Consider the following 19935-nt stretch of genomic DNA (forward strand, 5'->3'; position numbering starts at 1 on the left):
TGGGAATGGAGATTCAGAGTCGGGATTTTCGGGCTTTTCCATCGGCCCCCAGGATAAACCAAGCCCTACAGTGCATCATGAGCATGCTGAAGAGGAGCAATTGCTCAGTGAGACAGTGGATGAGTCTCACAGGGACCCTCTCATCTCTGGCCCTGTTTGTCGAGCTAGGGAGACTCCACCTCCGCCCTCTTCAATTCCATCTTGCAGCTCATTGGGACAAGGGCTCGACTCTAGAAGCAGTCTCTATCCCTATCAACCAAGAGATGAAGACCACTCTCCGGTGGTGGAAGCACAATCTTCTTCTCAAGGAGGGTCTATCATTGGCCATCCAGACCCCCCATCTTCATCTCTTCTCGGATGCATCGGACTCGGGCTGGGGTGCGACCTTGGACGGACGGGAATGCTCAGGAGTATGGAACAAGGAACAAGGATTACTCCACATCAACTGCAAGGAACTGTTAGCAGTCCATCTTGCCCTGTTGAACTTCAAGTCCCTCCTGCTAGGCAAAGTGGTGGAGGTGAATTCAGACAACACCACAGCCTTGGCTTACATCTCCAAGCAAGGAGGGACCCATTCGAGGAGCCTTTACGAGATCGCAAGGGACCTCCTCATTTGGTCAAGAGGTCTAAACCTCACACTGGTCACGAGGTTCATCCAGGGCGATATGAATGTTTCAGCGGATCGCCTCAGCAGAAGGAATCAGGTCATTCCCACGGAATGGACCCTCCACAAGAGTGTGTGCAACAGACTTTGGACGTTGTGGGGTCAACCTACCATAGACCTGTTTGCCACCTCCATCACCAAGAGACTTCCGCTTTATTGTTCCCCTGTTCCAGACCCTGCAGCGGTTCATGTAGATGCTTTTCTTCTGAACTGGTCCCATCTCGACCTGTACGCATTCCCTCCGTTCAAGATTATAAACAAAGTTCTGCAGAAATTCGTCTCGCACGAAGGGACACGGCTGACGCTGGTTGCTCCCCTTTGGCCTGCAAGAGAATGGTACACAGAGGTACTTCAATGGCTAGTCGACTTCCCCAGGACTCTACCTCTAAGAGTGGACCTTCTACGTCAACCACACGTAGACAGGTTGCACCCAAACCTCCACGCTCTTCGACTGACTGCCTTCAGACTGTCGAAAGATTCGCTAGAGCTAGAGGCTTTTCGAAGGAGGCAGCCAGTGCGATTGCCAGAGCTAGAAGAATTTCCACTCGTAGAGTCTACCAGTCTAAGTGGGAGGTCTTCCGAAGCTGGTGTAGAGCCAATTCAATATCCTCTACCAATACCTCTGTGATCCAAATAGCTGACTTCCTTCTTCATCTTAGGAATGAGAGATCCCTTTCAACATCTACGATTAAAGGGTATAGGAGCATGTTGGCCTCAGTCCTCCGCCACAGGGGTTTGGACCTGTCTTCCAACAAGGACCTTCAAGACATTCTCAAGTCTTTTGAGACGTCTAAAGAACGTCGTCTTTCCACTCCAGGCTGGAATCTGGACGTAGTCTTAAGGTTCCTTATGACATCTAGGTTCGAACCTCTCCAGTCAGCTTCCTTCAAGGATCTTACCCTCAAGACTGCTTTTCTCGTTTGCCTTGCAACAGCTAAGAGAGTCAGTGAGGTTCATGCCTTCAGCAAGAACATTGGTTTCTCAACCGAATCAGCTACATGTTCTTTTCAGCTTGGATTCCTAGCAAAGAACGAGCTTCCTTCACGTCCTTGGCCTAGATCGTTCGAAATACCTAGCCTCTCCAACATGGTAGGTAACGAACTAGAGAGAGTTCTTTGCCCTGTCAGAGCTCTCAAATATTATCTGAAGAGGTCTAAACCTATTCGAGGACAGTCAGAAGCCTTATGGTGTGCCATCAAGAAACCCTCGAGACCCATGTCCAAGAATGGGCTTTCGTACTATATAAGGCTTCTGATCAGAGAAGCACATTCTCACTTAAAGGAGGAAGACCTTGCATTGCTGAAGGTAAGGACCCACGAAGTAAGAGCTGTAGCTACTTCGTTGGCCTTTAATAAAAACCGTTCTCTGCAGAGCATTATGGATGCAACCTATTGGAGGAGCAAGTCAGTGTTTGCATCATTTTATCTGAAAGATGTCCAGTCTCTTTACGAGAACTGCTACACCCTGGGACCATTCGTAGCAGCGAGTGCAGTAGTAGGTGAGGGCTCAGCCACTACATTCCCATAATCCCATAACCTTTTTAACCTTTCTCTTGAATACTTTTATTGTTGTTTTTATGGTTGTTACGGTAGGCTAAGAAGCCTTCCGCATCCTTGGATTTGGCGGGTGGTCTATTCATTCTTGAGAAGCGCCTGGGTTAAAGGTTTGGTAGAGGTCCTTTAGTAGGGTTGCAACCCCTTGTACTTTGGCACCTTTGGGTTGATTCAGCCTCCAAGAGGAACGCTGCGCTCAGTAAGGAAGACGAACTTTAAATAAAAGGCAGAGTAACGGTTCTATTCGACTTCCTTACCAGGTACTTATTATTTCATTGTTATTTGAGATAACTGTTATATGAAATTTGGGATACTTAGCTATCCTTTAATCATGTACACTGGTTTTCACCCACCTCCCTGGGTGTGAATCAGCTACATGATTATCGGGTAAGTTTAATATTGAAAAATGTTATTTTTATTAATAAAATAAATTTTTGAATATACTTACCCGATAATCATGATTTAATCGACCCTCCCTTTCCTCCCCAGAGAGAACCAGTGGACCGAGGAATAATTGAGGAGGTGTCAACAACAAATGATTGAGTACCTGGCCACAGGTGGCGCTGGTAAGTACACCCCCTTCTAGTATTGTGATAGCTGGCGTATCCCTCCATAGAATTCTGTCGGGCAACGGAGTTGACAGCTACATGATTATCGGGTAAGTATATTCAAAAATTTATTTTATTAATAAAAATAACATTTTTCAACTATGGTTGTAACTTAGCTAATAATAATAATAATAATAATAATAATAATAATAATAATAATAATAATTATAAATTAATCACTCAAGCTCCAGTCCCTTAAGAGAAAACTGTTACTGAACACAGGGAAGTAACAGCTCTATAGGCTTCTTCAGTCGACACTTGTAGAAGCGACGTCTGGAAGATGGAGGCCGGTCACAACCTCTCAAGCATGAATGACTGTTGTGCAAACTTTGTTCTGGAGGAAAACTCCAGACACTGTACTTGATATATATGAGAATTGTTTTTATTTCATTAATTTTGTCACCATCATCAATATTGTCTGTTCGAAACATTGTTACAAAAAAATGGCAATTGGTATCCTGTCAGAAACATTATTATTATTATTATTATTATTATTATTATTATTATTATTATTATTATTATTATTATTATTAGCTAAGCTACAACCCTAGTTGGAAAAGCAAGGTGCTATAAGCCCAAGGGCTCTAACAGGGAAAATAGCCCAGTGAGGAAAGGAAATAAGGATATAAATAAACGAGATAAGAAGTAATGAAAAATTAAGATAAAATATTTTAAAAACATTAACATTATTAAAACAGATATTTGATATATAAACTATAAAAGGACTTATGTAAGTCTGCTCCGCGTAAAAATTTTGCTGCGAGTTTGAACTTTTCAAGTTCCACCGATTTAACTACCCGACTATGAAGACCATTCTATAACTAGGTCACAGCTGGAATAAAACTTCTGTAGTACTGTGTAGTATTGAGCCTCATGATGGAGAAAGCCTGACTATTGGAATTAACTGCATACTTAGTATTACACACATCGACCTTTTAAATGCTGAGATAGTGTTAAATGATAGAAAATTAATCATAGTAATTGAGAACAAAACCTTTCCCCTGTACATGAAACAGTAAAGACCTTGTTTAGAAGTATGAATGGTTGTACAGTGTATTACAGTAGTACAATATCTATTGTTGTAAGCTCATTCTATCTTTGATAACAGCAATATATATGTAAAATAAGCTTTAAGTTCCAAAGGGGATGCCTTAGAAGTGTTTTAAGAACAATTTCTGTAGTCTGGTAATGGCCTTGTCTTTATCACTTAGGTATGTTGACTCTCTCTACTATGGAATCATGAGCCGCAAGTTTTGGAAAGAGGGTGACAAGAAGCGTCAAAGGAAGTATTATACATGGATGTTGTATGAAGACGGAGACTGCATCCTCTTACGTCTCTTTGAGTGCTTCATGGAGGCAGCCCCTCAGGTTGTGTTACAACTGTATATCCTGTCTCTTGTGCGAAAATCTGAATATGGATCTAATTGGGGTAAGTTAGTCTCAGGAATGTTATATTTTGTTATGCAATGTTCAGATGGTTTTGATCTGTAAATACTGTATATTATTTTATTGATATACATTTTCGTAATACAGTACAGTGTGATATACAGTACCTATATTATATATTTGTTCCCTTGAAACAAAAGTACCGTACAATACTCTTTGGCCATAAAGAGTATGGACATATTCATTGTTGCTCTTCAGACTGTCGGATCATTTACTTCTCGTATAATAAGTGTTTGTTTTATTTTGTGTATTATGAATGTGTTTGCCTAACAGCAGAAGCTCTTAGAAGATTTATATTATTTTCATGTCTTAGTTATATGATATATTTCATATTATTATCCATTGCTTTCACAAGTAAAAGTAAGCTTACTCTCATTATTTTCATTTATTGGCATTCTGTACAGTATTTGTCATGTAAGTGTGAACAGCCTATTTTATATAAAAAAAAAAACAATTACCAGAACTTATTTTTCGAATGAACTAAATCATTTCTCTCTCTCTCTCTCTCTCTCTCTCTCTCTCTCTCTCTCTCTCTCTCTCTCTCTCTCTCTCTCTCTCTCTCTCTCTTCTCTCTCTCTCTCTCTGCAACGTATATCTACCAAATCTTGTCTGCTTTTTACAAACAATTAATGAGAGAGATATAAAAGTAAAACTGGGAAAACTACAATATTTATTCTTTTCAGCTTTGTATTTATAGTATATCTGTGTTATATTGTAGTGTACTGCAATGATATACAAAAAAAGTTACATCAGATTTATATTTATAGTATATCTGAGTTATATTGTAGTGTACTGCAATGAAATACAAAAATGAATTACATCAGATTTATATTTATATTATATCTGCGCTGTAGTGTACTGCCATAAAATACAAATAAAATTACATCAATGTATGGTACACTCGGTAGAATTATGCAGCAATGAATAGCCAACCCATTTCTTTCATAACTTTACTCTTGCAGTGTATGTCCTTTGCATCGGCTGTATTACATCGCTGGTTAGCTTAGCGTGGGGAGTGACGTCTCATGCGCGAGGAAGCCGGTTCACGTGTCTCGACAAAAATAACATCAACTTGAAGGGATCGGTTGTCCTGCTTCTTTGGCATGTATTCAGTATTGGTAAGGAATCATTTTCTTCATCACAAATTCTTTTCATTGGAATTGTTTATACTAATGCTATACTAAAGTCAGATTTCCATGATTTATTGTAGGTTTATCATATGGAAGGTCATCATCTTACAAACTTAACTGGTTCCAAGAAGTTTTTTGTATTATTATTATTATTATTATTATTATTATTATTATTATTAGCTAAGGTACAACCCCTAGTTGGAAAAGCAAGATGCTATAAGCCCAAGGGCTCCAACAGGAAGAAATAGCCCAGTGAGGAAAGGAAATAAGGAAATAAATAAATGATGAGAATAAATTAACAATATATCATTCTAAAAACATTAACAGCATCATAACAGATATGTCCTATATAAACTATTAACAACGTCAAAAGCAGATATATAAATAAAAAGACTCATGTCAGCCTGGTCAACATAAAAACATTTGCTCCAACTTTGAACTTTTGAAGTTCTACTGATTCAACTACCCAATTAGGAAGATCATTCCACAACTTGGTAACAGCTGGAATATAGCCTTTAGAATACTCTGCAGTATTGAGCCTTATGATGGAGAAGGCCTGGCTATTAGAATTAACTGCCTGCCTAGTATTACGAAAAGGATAGAATTGTCCAGGGCGATCTGAACGTAAAGGATGGTCAGAGTTATGAAAAATCTTATGCAACATGCATTATTAGCTAAGGTACAACCCCTAGTTGGAAAAGCAAGATGCTATAAGCCCAAGGGCTCCCAACAGCGAGAAATAGCCCAGTGAGGAAAGGAAATAAGGAAATAAACAATATAAGAAGTAATGAACTATTAGATTCAAATATTTTAAAAACATTAACAACATTAAAACAGATATTTCATAAGTAAACTAAAAAAAGATTTATGGTTGCCTGTTCAACATAAAATCATTTGCTCCTAGTTTGAACTTTGAATTTCTACTGATTTCGTTAAATATTGGATAAGGTTAAGCCCAATCTGAATGCCATGCCTATGATTTCCAGCCACAAAAGTCAATAAATAGTTGGGTCTCATATGAAATAAATATCTTGTTATTATCCCTTTTACCCCCAATGGACATACTGGTACATTTCACAAAACTCATCACTCATCCCTTTACCCCCATGGACGTACTGGTACGTCCTTGCAAAAAACTGCTATTCACATTTATTTTTGCATATTTTTAATAACTTTATGAGAAACTTCAGGCATTTTCCAAAAGAATGAGACCAACCTGACCTCCCTATGACAAAAATTAAGGCTGTTACAGCAATTTAAAAAATGTATATTGCAAAATGTGCCTAAGAAAAACGGCGGGGGGTTAAGGGTTGGAAAGTTCCAAATAGCCAAGGGGTATAAGGGTTATAAATGTCATTTTGGTTACTGTTTTAAATGATATGATATTGTTTCATTACAATATTTCTTCATCCTATCTTTGTTATTTTCAGTTGGTTTTGTTTGTATCTCCGAATGTCTGTAAGTTTGTGACCTTCTGTATCTTTTGATTTCATTCTGTTCCTCTATATCAATACAGTTTGATTTATGCATGTATTCATGTCGATTACAAACCTTGGTATTTTAGAGTTGTTTAAGGTTAGTATTTAAATTATTATTAATATTGTTGCTAGAATTACTAAAATAACAATAATAATAATAATAGTAATAAAGACAGTTCCTAATGTTGAAATATGAATTCTTAGTTATCCCTTTGTGGATATAAAATTCTGAGTAATTTAAGTGGGTTACTCTTAGTCTTGTTCTCTACGATTGGATAATCAAAAGACAAAAAGAGTTCGATTGAATCTTAATAGGTTGCTAAGCAACCCCACTGCATGGCAGTGCTATGTGCTGCTGAATGGCTTATGTCACTTATCATCTGGTCATTGTGGTAAGAGGAGGCATCCCCTCCTCTCTTCTATGATAATGACTATTATACAGTATCCACACTTGATTCCCTTATAGTGCTTAGTACAGTACTTTGTGTCTTTTCTATTATCATTGTCAATAGCTCTGCTTCCCTTATTTATGAGTACAAGTGTGTTGTATCATGGCTAGTACTGTACACCTAGCATCATGCATTCATACCCTGGCCACGGCGGGCGCCCTTGTGGCACCTTCACGTGTTGGGTTGTTGTCGACCCGCATCCTTAGGTTCATTTTGGACTTAAGTGAAAACAGAATATCCTAAGCTTAGTGAAATTTGTATTGAAAAATCTCCCATTTCCTTCTGCATACCTCTGCAAGACTGATTTTTGCACGTCCATAAGCATCATTAAGAAAAAAGACAGAAATAATATTGACATTCATTCTCTATTGCATGTGCCACTTTCTTCAATTGAACCATGACTGGATAAACTTGCAAAGGCAGGTTCACCTTTCACTTTAGTAATGATTGAGATCTCCCATGTTGACGGGTAATGAAACATCGGAACCTATGTTTTTTTCACTTTATTACCAAAGGTTCGTGAATACACTTTGCACAACGAGATACTCTTCAGACGAGTACCATATTGTTCTTTGTGAGTGCTCGAGTGCTACTGCTACTCCTTCTGAGCAAGTAATGTTATGTTGTACTGTAAATATGCTGAAACTACTAGATTTGTGGAAATCTCCACTACGATGGAAATATACTGTTACCATACGACTTAAGACATGTCACGTATCAGACTTAAGACACTTCACCTATAAGAGAGTCGATTGATCTCGCACAGCAATTTATAGAAAATACTCTTAAAAAGGCCATTGATCTCACTGTAAAAACACATACATCTACATATTTTATATGCAAGGCTTGGGACAGAGATAATAAAGTGCTTATATAATTTCAATATTTGGTTATAGAATAAATATAAGGTAAAAAAAATGTAGTGTTTTTATGTTTATTATACAGGTATATATTGTTTTCAGTATGAATTAATATTAATAAGAAATATTACTGGTCCAAGGCACAGTGGAAAAAAAATGACTATATGCCACCTCAGATAGTTTATTGAACTACTGCCCTAGACCATGACTCCTCTGTGACAGCAAGGAAGAACAGTTGGCAAGGGGAAGGGAAGTTCACCCTCTTCCTTCTCTACAAATCTCTTCACCCTCCTTCGTTCCTTTAGTCAGACTGTCGTACATTGCTTCCTTGAGAAGAAGACAACGAAGAAGATGGTTGCGTGGGAAGTCCTTTTGTTGAAAGTTCCTTGGGACTTGCAGTGATCCCTCTCCTCCATTGGAAGGAAGTGACATACTCACCCGCTAATTGGTACCTTTAGTGTCAGTCAAGCGAGTGCGAGCTAGTGTTACAGTTACTGCTGTTGCTTCGTGAGCAGGTGAGTGTTCCTCCCTGGACCGAATATGAGCACCGTAGGCCAGTAGAGGTTTGTTGCGTAAGCGCCCACCTTTCTCATTCTCATCACTATATGAATGATTGTTTCCTACCCTGTGGCATGGGACTCGGCTGTCGACTGATATATTCAGGGTCACTTAGCTACGTTGGTGTTACAGCTACTGCTGTTTAATCAATTGCAGGTGTACAGTCTAACTCGGACCAATTTCCAGATAGGGTTATCGTTTACACTACAGTACCTCCTCATGCCAATACAGAGCTCACGCATCAATTGGAACTTTTGGGGTGGTTAGTGATCAGGAACCTGGTGTGATAGCATCGCTGTTTCATTATGTGTTGATAAAAGGTCCCATATCCAGTACTTTATGGTACAGAATTACCCAAGGCCTCGATCGACAATGCTGGGCTTATAGTATCATCCGTTGGACCCAGTTAATCGGTCTCAAATGGGCTAATCACTGTACTGACCAATTGATTGAGGAGCAGGAGTGCCATCCTTAACCTTTTACCTGGATGGTTGAGTACTTCTATAATCTTGTTCTTTTTGAAGTACTTGGGTACCTTCGAAGGACATACCATCGATGAGTATCAGTCTTGTGGACTGTGCGGAGCTGATTAGTGACTGATTTCCTTACTCGGGTCTTCTCGACACTGAGGTGGGTCGACCACACAACCACATCTGTTCACCAGAGAAAGGTTACACTGTCCCGCCCTTGCTTTCTGACAATAGGAATTATTTCACAGAAAGTGGAGGAGCCTCTTCACTGCCCAATTCATGATCTGCCATCCTTTTGTACGTTCCTGTGTCCGTTCAGATTTGAACGTTTGTATTCAGTATTGGAGAATATGGAACTTCTTCAATGGCGCCTGAACCTTGTGTTTCCCTTATGCACACCAAGTCCATGTTGTGCACATTGATGCACTGGCCCTTGGGCAAGAGAGAGAATATTCCTTTGGTATATCGCATAGTACTTGATTCCCTCTTCTAGTCTTTATAGCAAATTCCGTGTTAACAACACTGCTTCTTAATCCCCAAAATTGTGTATTACTTTTCTTCCTCAGAATCAAACCTTATTAGTGTATCTTCATATTTCAGTAATTTGCGATCAGTCAGTTCTTTGTCAAAGTTAAGAGAATATTTAAAACAAGGACATCTAAACTTCCTTGGCACCCTTTTGTTTTAAGTATAAGAAATGAAGTTTCTATTACAATCAGCATAATTTCCAGCTAATTGTCACAGTATGTAGTTCCTAGTCATGTTGATATTTTAAATATTTAGATATTATTTTATATTTCTTTAAAACATAATGTTATTGTTCAAAAGTAGAATGTTCAAGATTGGCTTTAAGTAGATAATAGAAATGTTTTGCTTTTCCAGGGGCAAGAGTGGTTGCAATGGTATTGTTTGCATCAAAATTTCGAATGTGGCTCTTTGTTGTATGCTTTGCTCACTGGTTCCTCATGGTCGTCTGGTTGATGGCTCGTCGGTCACTGGCTCATGCTTGTTCCCATAAGCTTGGAGAAGTAACCCTGAGGTATGTGCTTTTTACCTGTACATTTATGCACTTTGGTGAGGTTAATTATTTACTCTTTACATGGAGACCTTACGAAAAGATTCTGTTCTGTGTTGGTAGTGTCAGCTATTGATATTAACCCTTTTACCCCCAAAGGACGTACTGGTACGTTTCACAAAACTCATCCCTTTACCACCATGGACGTACCATTACGTCCTTGCAAAAAACTGTTATTTACATTTATTTTGCATATTTTTTGTATTTTTTAGAGAAACTTCAGGCATTTTGCAAGAGAATGAGACCATCCAGACCTCTCTATGACAAATTTTAAGGCTGTTAGAGCAATTTAAAAAAAAATATACTGCAAAATGGGCTTGAAAAAAAAATAACCCCTGGTGGTTAAGGGTTGGAAAGTTCCAAATAGCCTGGGGGTAAATGGGTTAAATGTCCATTTTTGTGTGTGTGTGTTTTTTAGAGTCCTTTCATTAATTGAGATTCTGTTGATGTAATTTTTCACGTATCAGTCTAATGAAAGTTTGATCATTTATGTTTCAAGTAAAGTGTATTAGCACAAATTGCATGATTTTATGTCCCTATAAAAAGTTAACTTGGATTGATGAAAGTTCTGCTACTATTATAACACTTATTGATATTTTATCTATATTGAATGCATGTTAATATAAGCTGCAAATCTAATATATTTTTTATTATACCTATTACATAGGTTAAGCAAAGACCAGATAGATTTAAAAATAACCTGTGGCAGATGGAAGAAACCGTTGTCATTAAGGTTACCCCTAGTTTTACATGACATGGCATAATTTATCACTTGCGATTATTACTACTCAAGCTGCAACCCTAGTTATAAAATCAAAATACAACAAATGCAAGATATCTTCCACTGTCTTGGGTTAGATATCTCTTGCCTTAGGGTACACTCGGCCACACTATTCTATCTTTTTTCTCTCTCTCTTGTTATTTTGAAGTTTTTATCCTTTTGTTATTGTCAAGTTTAAATAGTTTGTATGTTAAAGATTTATTTTAATGTTATCATTCTTAAACTTCTTGTTTTTCCTTATTTCCTTTCCTCACTCAGCTATTTTCCCTGTTGGAGCCCTTGCGCTTATAGCATTCTGCTTTTCCAACAAGGGTTGTAGCTTAGCAAGTAATGATAATAGTAATAATGATAATGATAATAATAATCAGTAGGGAAAGTGCCCTATTGCTGAAATAAAAGGGAGATGCAAAGAATAAACTGTCCTCCGAGAAGCTCGTTCCCCATGGGCCATTCCACCAGAGATCACTCCAGTGGTGTCTGAAGGATCACTGGGTAACCAACAGGGATCCCCTGTTCCATCCTGTGCCGATGTCATAGGAGCTCTGGGATGATCTGAGCTGGTGGCTCGACAAGAACAATCTTACTAAAGGAGTACCACTCGACTTCTCGCCTCCGGATTTGCATCTGTTCTCGAATGCATCGAAGGAGAGGTGGGGAGCACACCTGGGTAACCTTGTCACCTCAGGGGTTAGGTCCGAGGAGGAGATGAGGCATCTGCACATTAACGTCGTTGAGATGCAAGAAGCCTTCATAGGCTTGCAAGCAGCCTTCAGACGCTTGCAAGAATTGCAAGAACGTTTGAGGAGGCGCTCGGTAGGGCTGATGAGTGACATCATCACCATAGTGGCTTATGGTGATAAGCAGAGAAGCACATTCTCACACCACTCTGAGTTGACCAAGCGGATGCATATCTATGGGTCATTTCACACTGCAGAGTTTTCAGTAAGGTACAGTTGGACACAGGATATCGTGGTGTACCTAGCTCTGAAGAAGTGCACCCAGCCATACCCTTATTGTATTGTCTGGCTATTTCCTGTGTTTAGTTCCACCTACCACCTCTGCCATCTCTCTGTACACTATCTGTTTGGTTACTTGCCATGAAGTAAGGGTATGACATGGTCCACTTTGGCTCGAGGTGTATCAGGCTCCTGGATCCAACTGTTCATTCAAGGCAAGAGGAATATACTAGCGAACACACTCGGCTGACAGGGACAGGTTGTAGGAAAGGCTTCTTGCTTTGTGTAGTTCTTCAAGGATCAACATGTTTCTCATGTGGTTAAACAGGAAGCTCCCCATCTTCTGCTCCCCTGTTCCAGATCCATGGGCGGTGTTCAAAGATGCCTTCTAACACCCATGGGGTCACCTAGACATGTACACCTTTCCCCTTTCAGATTGATCTGGCCGGTAATCAAGAGTGATGATTATTCCAGGAATCAGGATAACTCTGGTGACTCCTAGAGGGCCACACGCCAAGTGGTATTCCAATCTGCTATCCTAGTCGAGGTCCTGAGTGAGCACTTCAGAGCATCATTCTTTGTAACCAAAGAATCCCTCTTGCAAGCTGGGTTGATGGTGAATTTAATGCCTACCCATTATTCATATACTTGGTACTTGATTCTTACTGACATCCCCATTAAGGGTAGGATATCATTTTGCATGGTATAGTACAATTCTTTGTATGACTCGCGGCCTATCAGTTTATCATCTTAATGGTGAACAGATAGTGGGTGATAAGATCCCCGCTTCACTTCTCCACAGAACCTTTGAGTTTGGGTTTCAAGGGGACTTCCAACCCTCCAAAAAGTGAGTCACCCTAATAATAGGATGAGGGTTTGTATGTCTCATAGGAACAAATGAAATTTTTTAAAAGTATTTTGTATTTTTCCTAGCCGTACAAACTTAAATATAACTTCCCTCCTCAAACCATTCCTGTAAGTTTTGGGCCAAAGTATCAAAATTGAGTGATGAGCTGACTGGCCGGTTGGGGCTTTTCTCTCCGCACCCTCTACAATGAGATAACTGCCCATTATCAATTTCAGTGACTGATTCCAGCTCACGCTGAAGTAATCTCCCTAATTAAAGGACTCGAGTTTTTATGGCTAGGAAAAATACAAATTACTCTTAATTTTTTTTTATTTTTGGTCAGAGTTTTGACCTTTACAATGGCTCCTCAAGTCTGTTTGGATCTTTACACGTTACAATATTACAGACGTTCATCATGTGCTATTTTATTATTATTTTTAGAGCATTATGAATGAATATTCCTTTTTATGAACTTTGAAAAGGTGTAGATGGATGAAGTTGAGTTAAAGAGTAGTACAGTATAGTTAGAAATGAGTGCTAACATGGAGAGGGGAAGTTAGGAAATCTTATATGCTTGCACAATTTCCATACAGTTACATTAGTTAATATAGTTAAAGTCTCTGGACCTTGGGAGTGAGGATTAAATACATTTGTAGTTTGCCATGCTGAGCAGATACTTTTGCAGAATTACATATCAATATTATTATTATTATTATTATTATTATTATTATTATTATTATTATTATTATTATTATTATTATCACTTGCAAAGCTACAACCCTAGTTGGAAAAGCAGGATACCATAAGCCCAAGGGCTCCAACAGGGAAAATAGCCCAATAAGGAAAGGAAATAAGGAAATAAACTGCAAAAGAAGTTTAAGAACAATAATATTAAAATAGATTTTTCATATATAATCTGTAAAAACTTCAAAATAACAATAGGAAGAGAATAGTGTGCCAAAGTGTACCCTCAAGTAAGAGAACTCTAACCAAGACAGTGGAACTTTCATGGTACAGAGACTATGGCACTACCCAAGACTAGAGAACAATGGTTTGATTTTGGTATTTTATAAGTTTATTGGCATTTTTTCTAGTATTTCCCAGATTGAAAGTTGACTGTTTAATCCACATTTGAGTGCAGGATATTTGCATTGTTGTTTTAGTAAATTATCTGAATTAGTATTTTAAATATGCTAGGGATTTTAACTTTTCTCATTTTGTATTTTCAGTTTTGTATTAGCTGCCGTGTATATCTTCAGCTTTATCAATGAAAAGGAGGAGCCCACAAAGAATAAATACATAGCTTATTACATCATCTGTGAATTTGAGAACATTATTATGATCACATTGTGGCTGATTTACGCAAACCCGAATCTTTGGTACTATATTCCAGGTAAGTTTAAACAGTTGAAGTATACAGCAAAAGCCAGAAGGAAATAATTAAAGTAATTTAGTACCTGGTGCTTTTATATATTTTAATACACACTTCTTCAAGGTACATTTGAAAGTGTGTATTAAAATGCACGACAGCTCTAGGTACTAAAGCATTCTATTATTTCCAATTGGCTTTTGCTGTATATCAACTCACATGTTCCTTGTGATAGTAAAACAGTTGTATTTTCGTCTTTTAAGGTATCATATTTTTTTTTTTTTATTCATCTTTCATCGTGTTTGGGGTTAGCTGCTGTGAGGTCCCAAAGAACTTTCCTGTAAAGGATGGGACAGAGAACCCAAGACGACATGATATACCAAAGAAATATTGTCTTTCCTGTCCTAGGGAGACAAAGAGATAGAGAGAGGGGGTTATTGCAAAAAAAAAAAAAAAAAAAAAAAAAAACCATGAATCCTTTTACTTCATAAAATCTTAAAATGCTACTTCAAAATAATTCTAAATACTTGAGTATATATTTTTCAATATTAATCTTACCCGATGATCATGTAGCTGTCAACTCTGTTGCCCGACAGAAATCTAAGGTCGGGATACGCCAGCGATCGCTATACAGGTGGGGGTGTACACAACAGCGCCATCTGTGAGCAGGTACTCAAGTACTTCTTGTCAACAAGAACTCAATTTTTCCTCTGTCGTGCCACCGGCAAGACCTACTAATACGCCGTCCCTAACTGGATTTGTTTTCACAACTTTTTGGTGAAGTACACTATTCCAGTTTTGAGCTTTCGCTGTGCAGGGGTTTTTTCTTCATTTCAAAACTTGAACTCGTTTTGGATAGATTTAATTATGGTGACGAAGAGAGTATGGACTCTCTTTCACTTTTTAATGGCCGACCCTTCCCTTAGACGGAAGTGTTGGTGACGAAGAGAGTATAGACTCTCTTTCACTTTTAAATGGCCGACCCTTCCCTTAGACGGAAGTGTGTTTAGGTTTTTGGTAATTTTGCTTAACAAAGTTATAGATTTATTTTATATCTCTCCGCCATTTATAGGCCTCTTCGATTAACTTTCCATTTATTATAAACTGTTTATATGCGACCTTTCCTAATAGTAGGCGGTCCTTACTTGGAACCGAAGTTAATTAACATTGAGCCCGTCATATCGTATTTCCTTTTAAGAATTTATGCTATTTTAATGTTTTTGAAAGAATTTCTTTGATAGTCTCGTACTGTTTTCAAAGATGAACTAACGTTTAGTTTAGTCTCCGCAGTTGTTGACGTTCAGAACGTTCAACATGCGCTCTACCGTTACGATAGAGAGAGAGTATTTCACGGTTTCACGTTGCAGTAAGAGTAAACCGATTCTAGCGTTTCGTTCATTCTTTCTTAGCTTAAATGGTTTTAATTCTAATAAAGGAACTTTTTATTTGGGAAACCTTTCAGTTTTTTTCCTTTAACAAATAATATGTTTTAAATATATATAATTGGGCTCATCTCTCAGGTTCTAAGTCAAGTGAGAGAGAGAGAGAGATAGAGACGGAGGGGGAGAGAGGAGAATAAACGTTTCGTTCAAGCGGGAAACGTTGTTCTCGTTTTTTTTTACTCTTCTCCCTAGTCGTTATAGGGGAAGAAGGTAAAACGTTTCTAGAGTTTTATTCTTGTTCCCAGGCTTTATGCGGTGAGAGATTTTAAACGTAGTTTATTTGATCTAGTGTTTAGTCTCTTTTCCAGCCACTGAATTCTTTATCTTTCATTATGTTTTTCTGTTACATTGTAAAACTGTTTTCGCAATTACTACCTTTTAATGAAGGATAGGATTGCGTGTTTCAGGTACAATCACTTAAAGTTTCGAGTTCAGTGAAATAAGTGCAAACAGAAAATCAAAAGTGATAAAGTGATATGCGCAAAGTGTTACAGTGTTGCGTTCGAGGGTTCGTCTGTTCGTGCCAGTTGTTCACCTAGTCCGATACCTCTTACAAGCTCCCAAGCCCAGGGGAGAAGTAATGTCGAAGGACTTATGGGTTCCACAGGTCTTGATCGACGAACAGACGTTTCCCTCCGTGGTTTCGGGTGTATCTACACACGTTGCCGACGTGATCACCCCACCCACACAAAGACGAGAGAGCCCATTTATTCCTCGTCTGCGGAAGAGGTTTCTCGCAGAAACCATGGACCAAATCTCGCAGCTTTTAAGTGCAAGTCGGTCCCTTCCGCGCAAGTCCAACGGCCTAGGTGTAGCCACTGGGTCAGTTCGGACTCGCTCCAGTCATCCGACGACTGCACACCTCCCAAGAGAGGCAAGGTGGTACCGCAACAGGCAGTAACTCCGTCTGTTGCCGCACCAGCTGTTTTAGACCCTCAGTCACAACGGACAGTAGCTCCGTTTGTTGCCGTCTTTCATAGACCCTAGTGGTCCATGCTGCAGACTATACAGTCTCAGCTTGCTCCTTCATGCAGGAGTATCGTGCTGGAAGGTTGACAATGCACCTGTTAATCTACAACCTGCCACGGTTGTGCGCTCAGCAGATACTGCGGCTGCCTGCTCCCACACTCCACCTGTGAGAGCTCCACCTCCGATGCGCAGTCGACTCTGCCAGACGCATGTTCATGCTGCACCCTCCATTGACATGCGTGAGCTACCGCATCAGCAGTGGGAAGGTGCTGTAGAGCTGCCGTGTTTTGACGCAATGCGGCATGCTCCGCAACCCATGCGGCATGCTCCGCAACCCATGCGGCATGCTCCGCATCCCATACGGCATGCTCCGCAACCCACGGCAGTCCCTCCCACGCACCAACACTCCGCTTTTGTTGTTGCCAGCTCCCACACTCCGACTGCGGAGAAGGTTGACGATGCACCCGTGGGCCTACACCTACCACGGTTGTGCGCCCGGCATGGCTTCCTGCTCCCACACTCTTGTTGTGAGAGCTCCTCCACCCATGCACAGTCAACCCTGCCAGATGTATGATGACTCCCACAGACACACGGAGCACTCCGTTGCCGTGCGTGAGCTACCACAAGCTGCCGTGTTTTGACACGGTGTGTCAGCCTCCGCAACACACTGTGGTTACCGCCACTCGCCCGCAGCAAACTAGTCAGTTGTGGTTGACAGTTCAGTTTTTGACAGTTCACAGACTGTCAAGCAGTTTCATAACGTTGCCTTCTGGTCTGCTGCTTTTGCACCAGTGAAACCCTCGCTGAGATAACCTAGCTTTTCTCGGACATGGTTCCTGTAGATGAGAAAGTGCTGTTCTCCCTCCTTCTGATATTCCCTTGAAGACTCTGTCATTTGGAGAGGAGCCTTAAGCTGCTTAGCCTCCTATGGACTTTAATTAAAGCATAACATGCTTCCAGGGAGGGTAAATGGTTCCGCTTCAGTCGCTAACCCCGTCTGTTGCCACACCTGCTCCCATAGACCTTGGGCTTTGTTGCAAGACATGCAGTCCAAGCTTAGTCCTTGATAGAGGATTTTTTACGGAGAAGAACCTTCTTGCCAACGACCTTCCTACCGGTTGGTTGTACGCCCTGTTGACGCTGAGGTATCCTACTCACGTCCGCCAGTTGAGATGGTTCCTCCACCGGTGCGACCCAGTGTGGGTTGCCAGTCGCACGTTGACGTTAAGCTACTCTCGGAGGTGGTTGTGGACGTTCAGTGTGTCACTGGGAAGACGTTCAACAACCAGCAGAGGTGACTTGTTGTGACGCAGTGCGGCAACCTCAGCAACCCGATAAGGGGTTGTCTGCACTACCCAGACAGTCTAGACAGTTTCGGGTTGTCGCTGTACTTCCTCGCATCCCCATGGTTGACAGTTCACAGACTGTGCAGCAGTACCATGATCTTGTGTCCGGCTCCGTCACGCATCCAACAGTGCGACCGGATTCAGCGAGTCAGACGTTGCCCACTCCGTTGCCGTTTCCTCATCAGTTTCGGATGAGGAACCCTCTGATGAGGACATGGCTGAACAAGACGATCAACCCCCAGCCCTGCTATCCATCCAGAAGATGCTGAAGAAGGAATACGGCCCTGTCAGGCTGTGGATGAGTCTGGTTAGGACACTGTCATCCGTGGTTCAATTGGTGTCACTTGGAAGACTACACCTCCGTCCTCTTCGGTTTCATCTAGCGCTTCACTGGAAAAGGACAAGACGCTAGAAGCGGTCTCGATCCCGGTTTCCGGAAGATAAGTCTGCTCTAACCTGATGAAAGGACTTCATCAACCTTTTATAGGGTCTTCCCCTGACTGTTCAGACTCCCAACCACGTTCTCTTCTCAGACGCATCGGACGTAGGCTGGGGTGCGACCTTAGGCGGTAGGGAATGCTCGGGATTATGGAACTCGAGTCAAAGGACAATGCATTTTAACTGCAAGAAGCTTCTGGCAGTACATCTGACCTGGAAAAGCTTCAGGTCTCTCCTTCAAGACAAAGTAGTGGAGGTCAACACGGACAACTCCATGCTTTGATGTTCATCTCCTAGCAAGGAGGGACCTACTCTCTGACATGGTGCGAGTTCGCTAGTGACCTCCTCTCCTGTTCAACAGGTCTAGACTTTTCACTAGTAACAAGTTTCTTCCAAGGCAACTTGAATGTCTTAGCAGATTGTCTCAGTAGGAAGGGACAATAATTCCAACATATTGGACCCTCCACAGAGATGTATGCAAGAGACTTTGGGTCACCTGGGGCCAGCCAACCATAGATCTCTTCGCAACCTCGATGTCCAAGAGGCTCTCAATACTTTGCTCACCTATCCCGGACCCAGCAGTGGTTCTTTTAGATGCCTTTCTACTAGATTAGTCTCATCTAGATCTATATGCATTCCCTCCGTTCTAGATTGTCAACAAGGTACTGCAGAAGTTCGCCTCTCACGATGGGACAAAGTTGACACTAGTTGCTTCCCTCTGGCCCGCGAGAGAATAACTTACCGAGGTACTTCAATGGCTAGTAGACGTTCCCAGAACTCTTCCCCTAAGGGTGGACCTGCTACGTCTGCCACGCGTAAGAAGGTACTCCAAGGCCTCCACGCTCTTCGTCTCACTGCCTTCAGAGTATCGAAAGACTCTCGAGAACTAGAGGTTTTTCGAAGGAGGCAACCAGAGCGATTGTTAGAGCAAGGAGAACATCCACCCTTAGAGTCTACCAATCGAAGTGGGAAATCTTCCTAAACTGGTGCAAGTCAGTATCCGTATCCTCGACCAGTACCTCTGTAACTCAAATAGCTGACTTCCTCTTATATCTGAGGAAAGAGCGATCTCTTTCAGCTCCCACTTTCAAGGGTTACAGAAGCATGTTGGCATCAGTCTTCCGTCACAGAGGCTTAGATCTTTCCAACAATAAAGATCTACAGGACCTCCTTAAGTCTTTTGAGACCAGGAAGGAGCGTCGTTTGGTTACACCTGGTTGGAATTTAGACGTGGTTCTAAGATTCCTTATGTTAGACAGGTTCGAACCACTTCAATCAGCCTCCCTGAAAGATCTCACCTTTAAGACTCTTTTCCTGATATGCTTAACCACAGCTAAAAGAGTCAGTGAGATTCATGCCTTCAGCAAGAACATCGGATTTTCATCCGAAACGGCTACATGTTCTACATCTTGGTTTTCTAGCCAAACACGAGCTGCCTTCTCGGCCTTGACCAATATCGTTCGTTATTCCAAACTTATCGTATGGTTGGAAATGAA

The 19935-nt window shown here is 40.7% G+C and overlaps 1 protein-coding gene across 1 annotated transcript in view; it reads left to right on the forward strand.

Moving 5' to 3' along the window:
• The window catches only part of LOC137651177 (XK-related protein 6-like), a 77133-nt gene that overhangs the window by 47730 nt on the left and 9468 nt on the right, over positions 1–19935 (forward strand). Inside the window, exons 4-7 of the mRNA XM_068384323.1 lie at positions 4037–4254; positions 5234–5389; positions 10099–10255; positions 14105–14268. Of these exons, the coding sequence (XP_068240424.1) occupies positions 4037–4254; positions 5234–5389; positions 10099–10255; positions 14105–14268 (695 nt within the window). The remainder of the gene's footprint in view (positions 1–4036; positions 4255–5233; positions 5390–10098; positions 10256–14104; positions 14269–19935) is intronic.

The sequence above is a fragment of the Palaemon carinicauda genome, chromosome 12 (assembly GCF_036898095.1).
Source record: "Palaemon carinicauda isolate YSFRI2023 chromosome 12, ASM3689809v2, whole genome shotgun sequence".
In the NCBI taxonomy this organism is placed as follows: domain Eukaryota; kingdom Metazoa; phylum Arthropoda; class Malacostraca; order Decapoda; family Palaemonidae; genus Palaemon; species Palaemon carinicauda.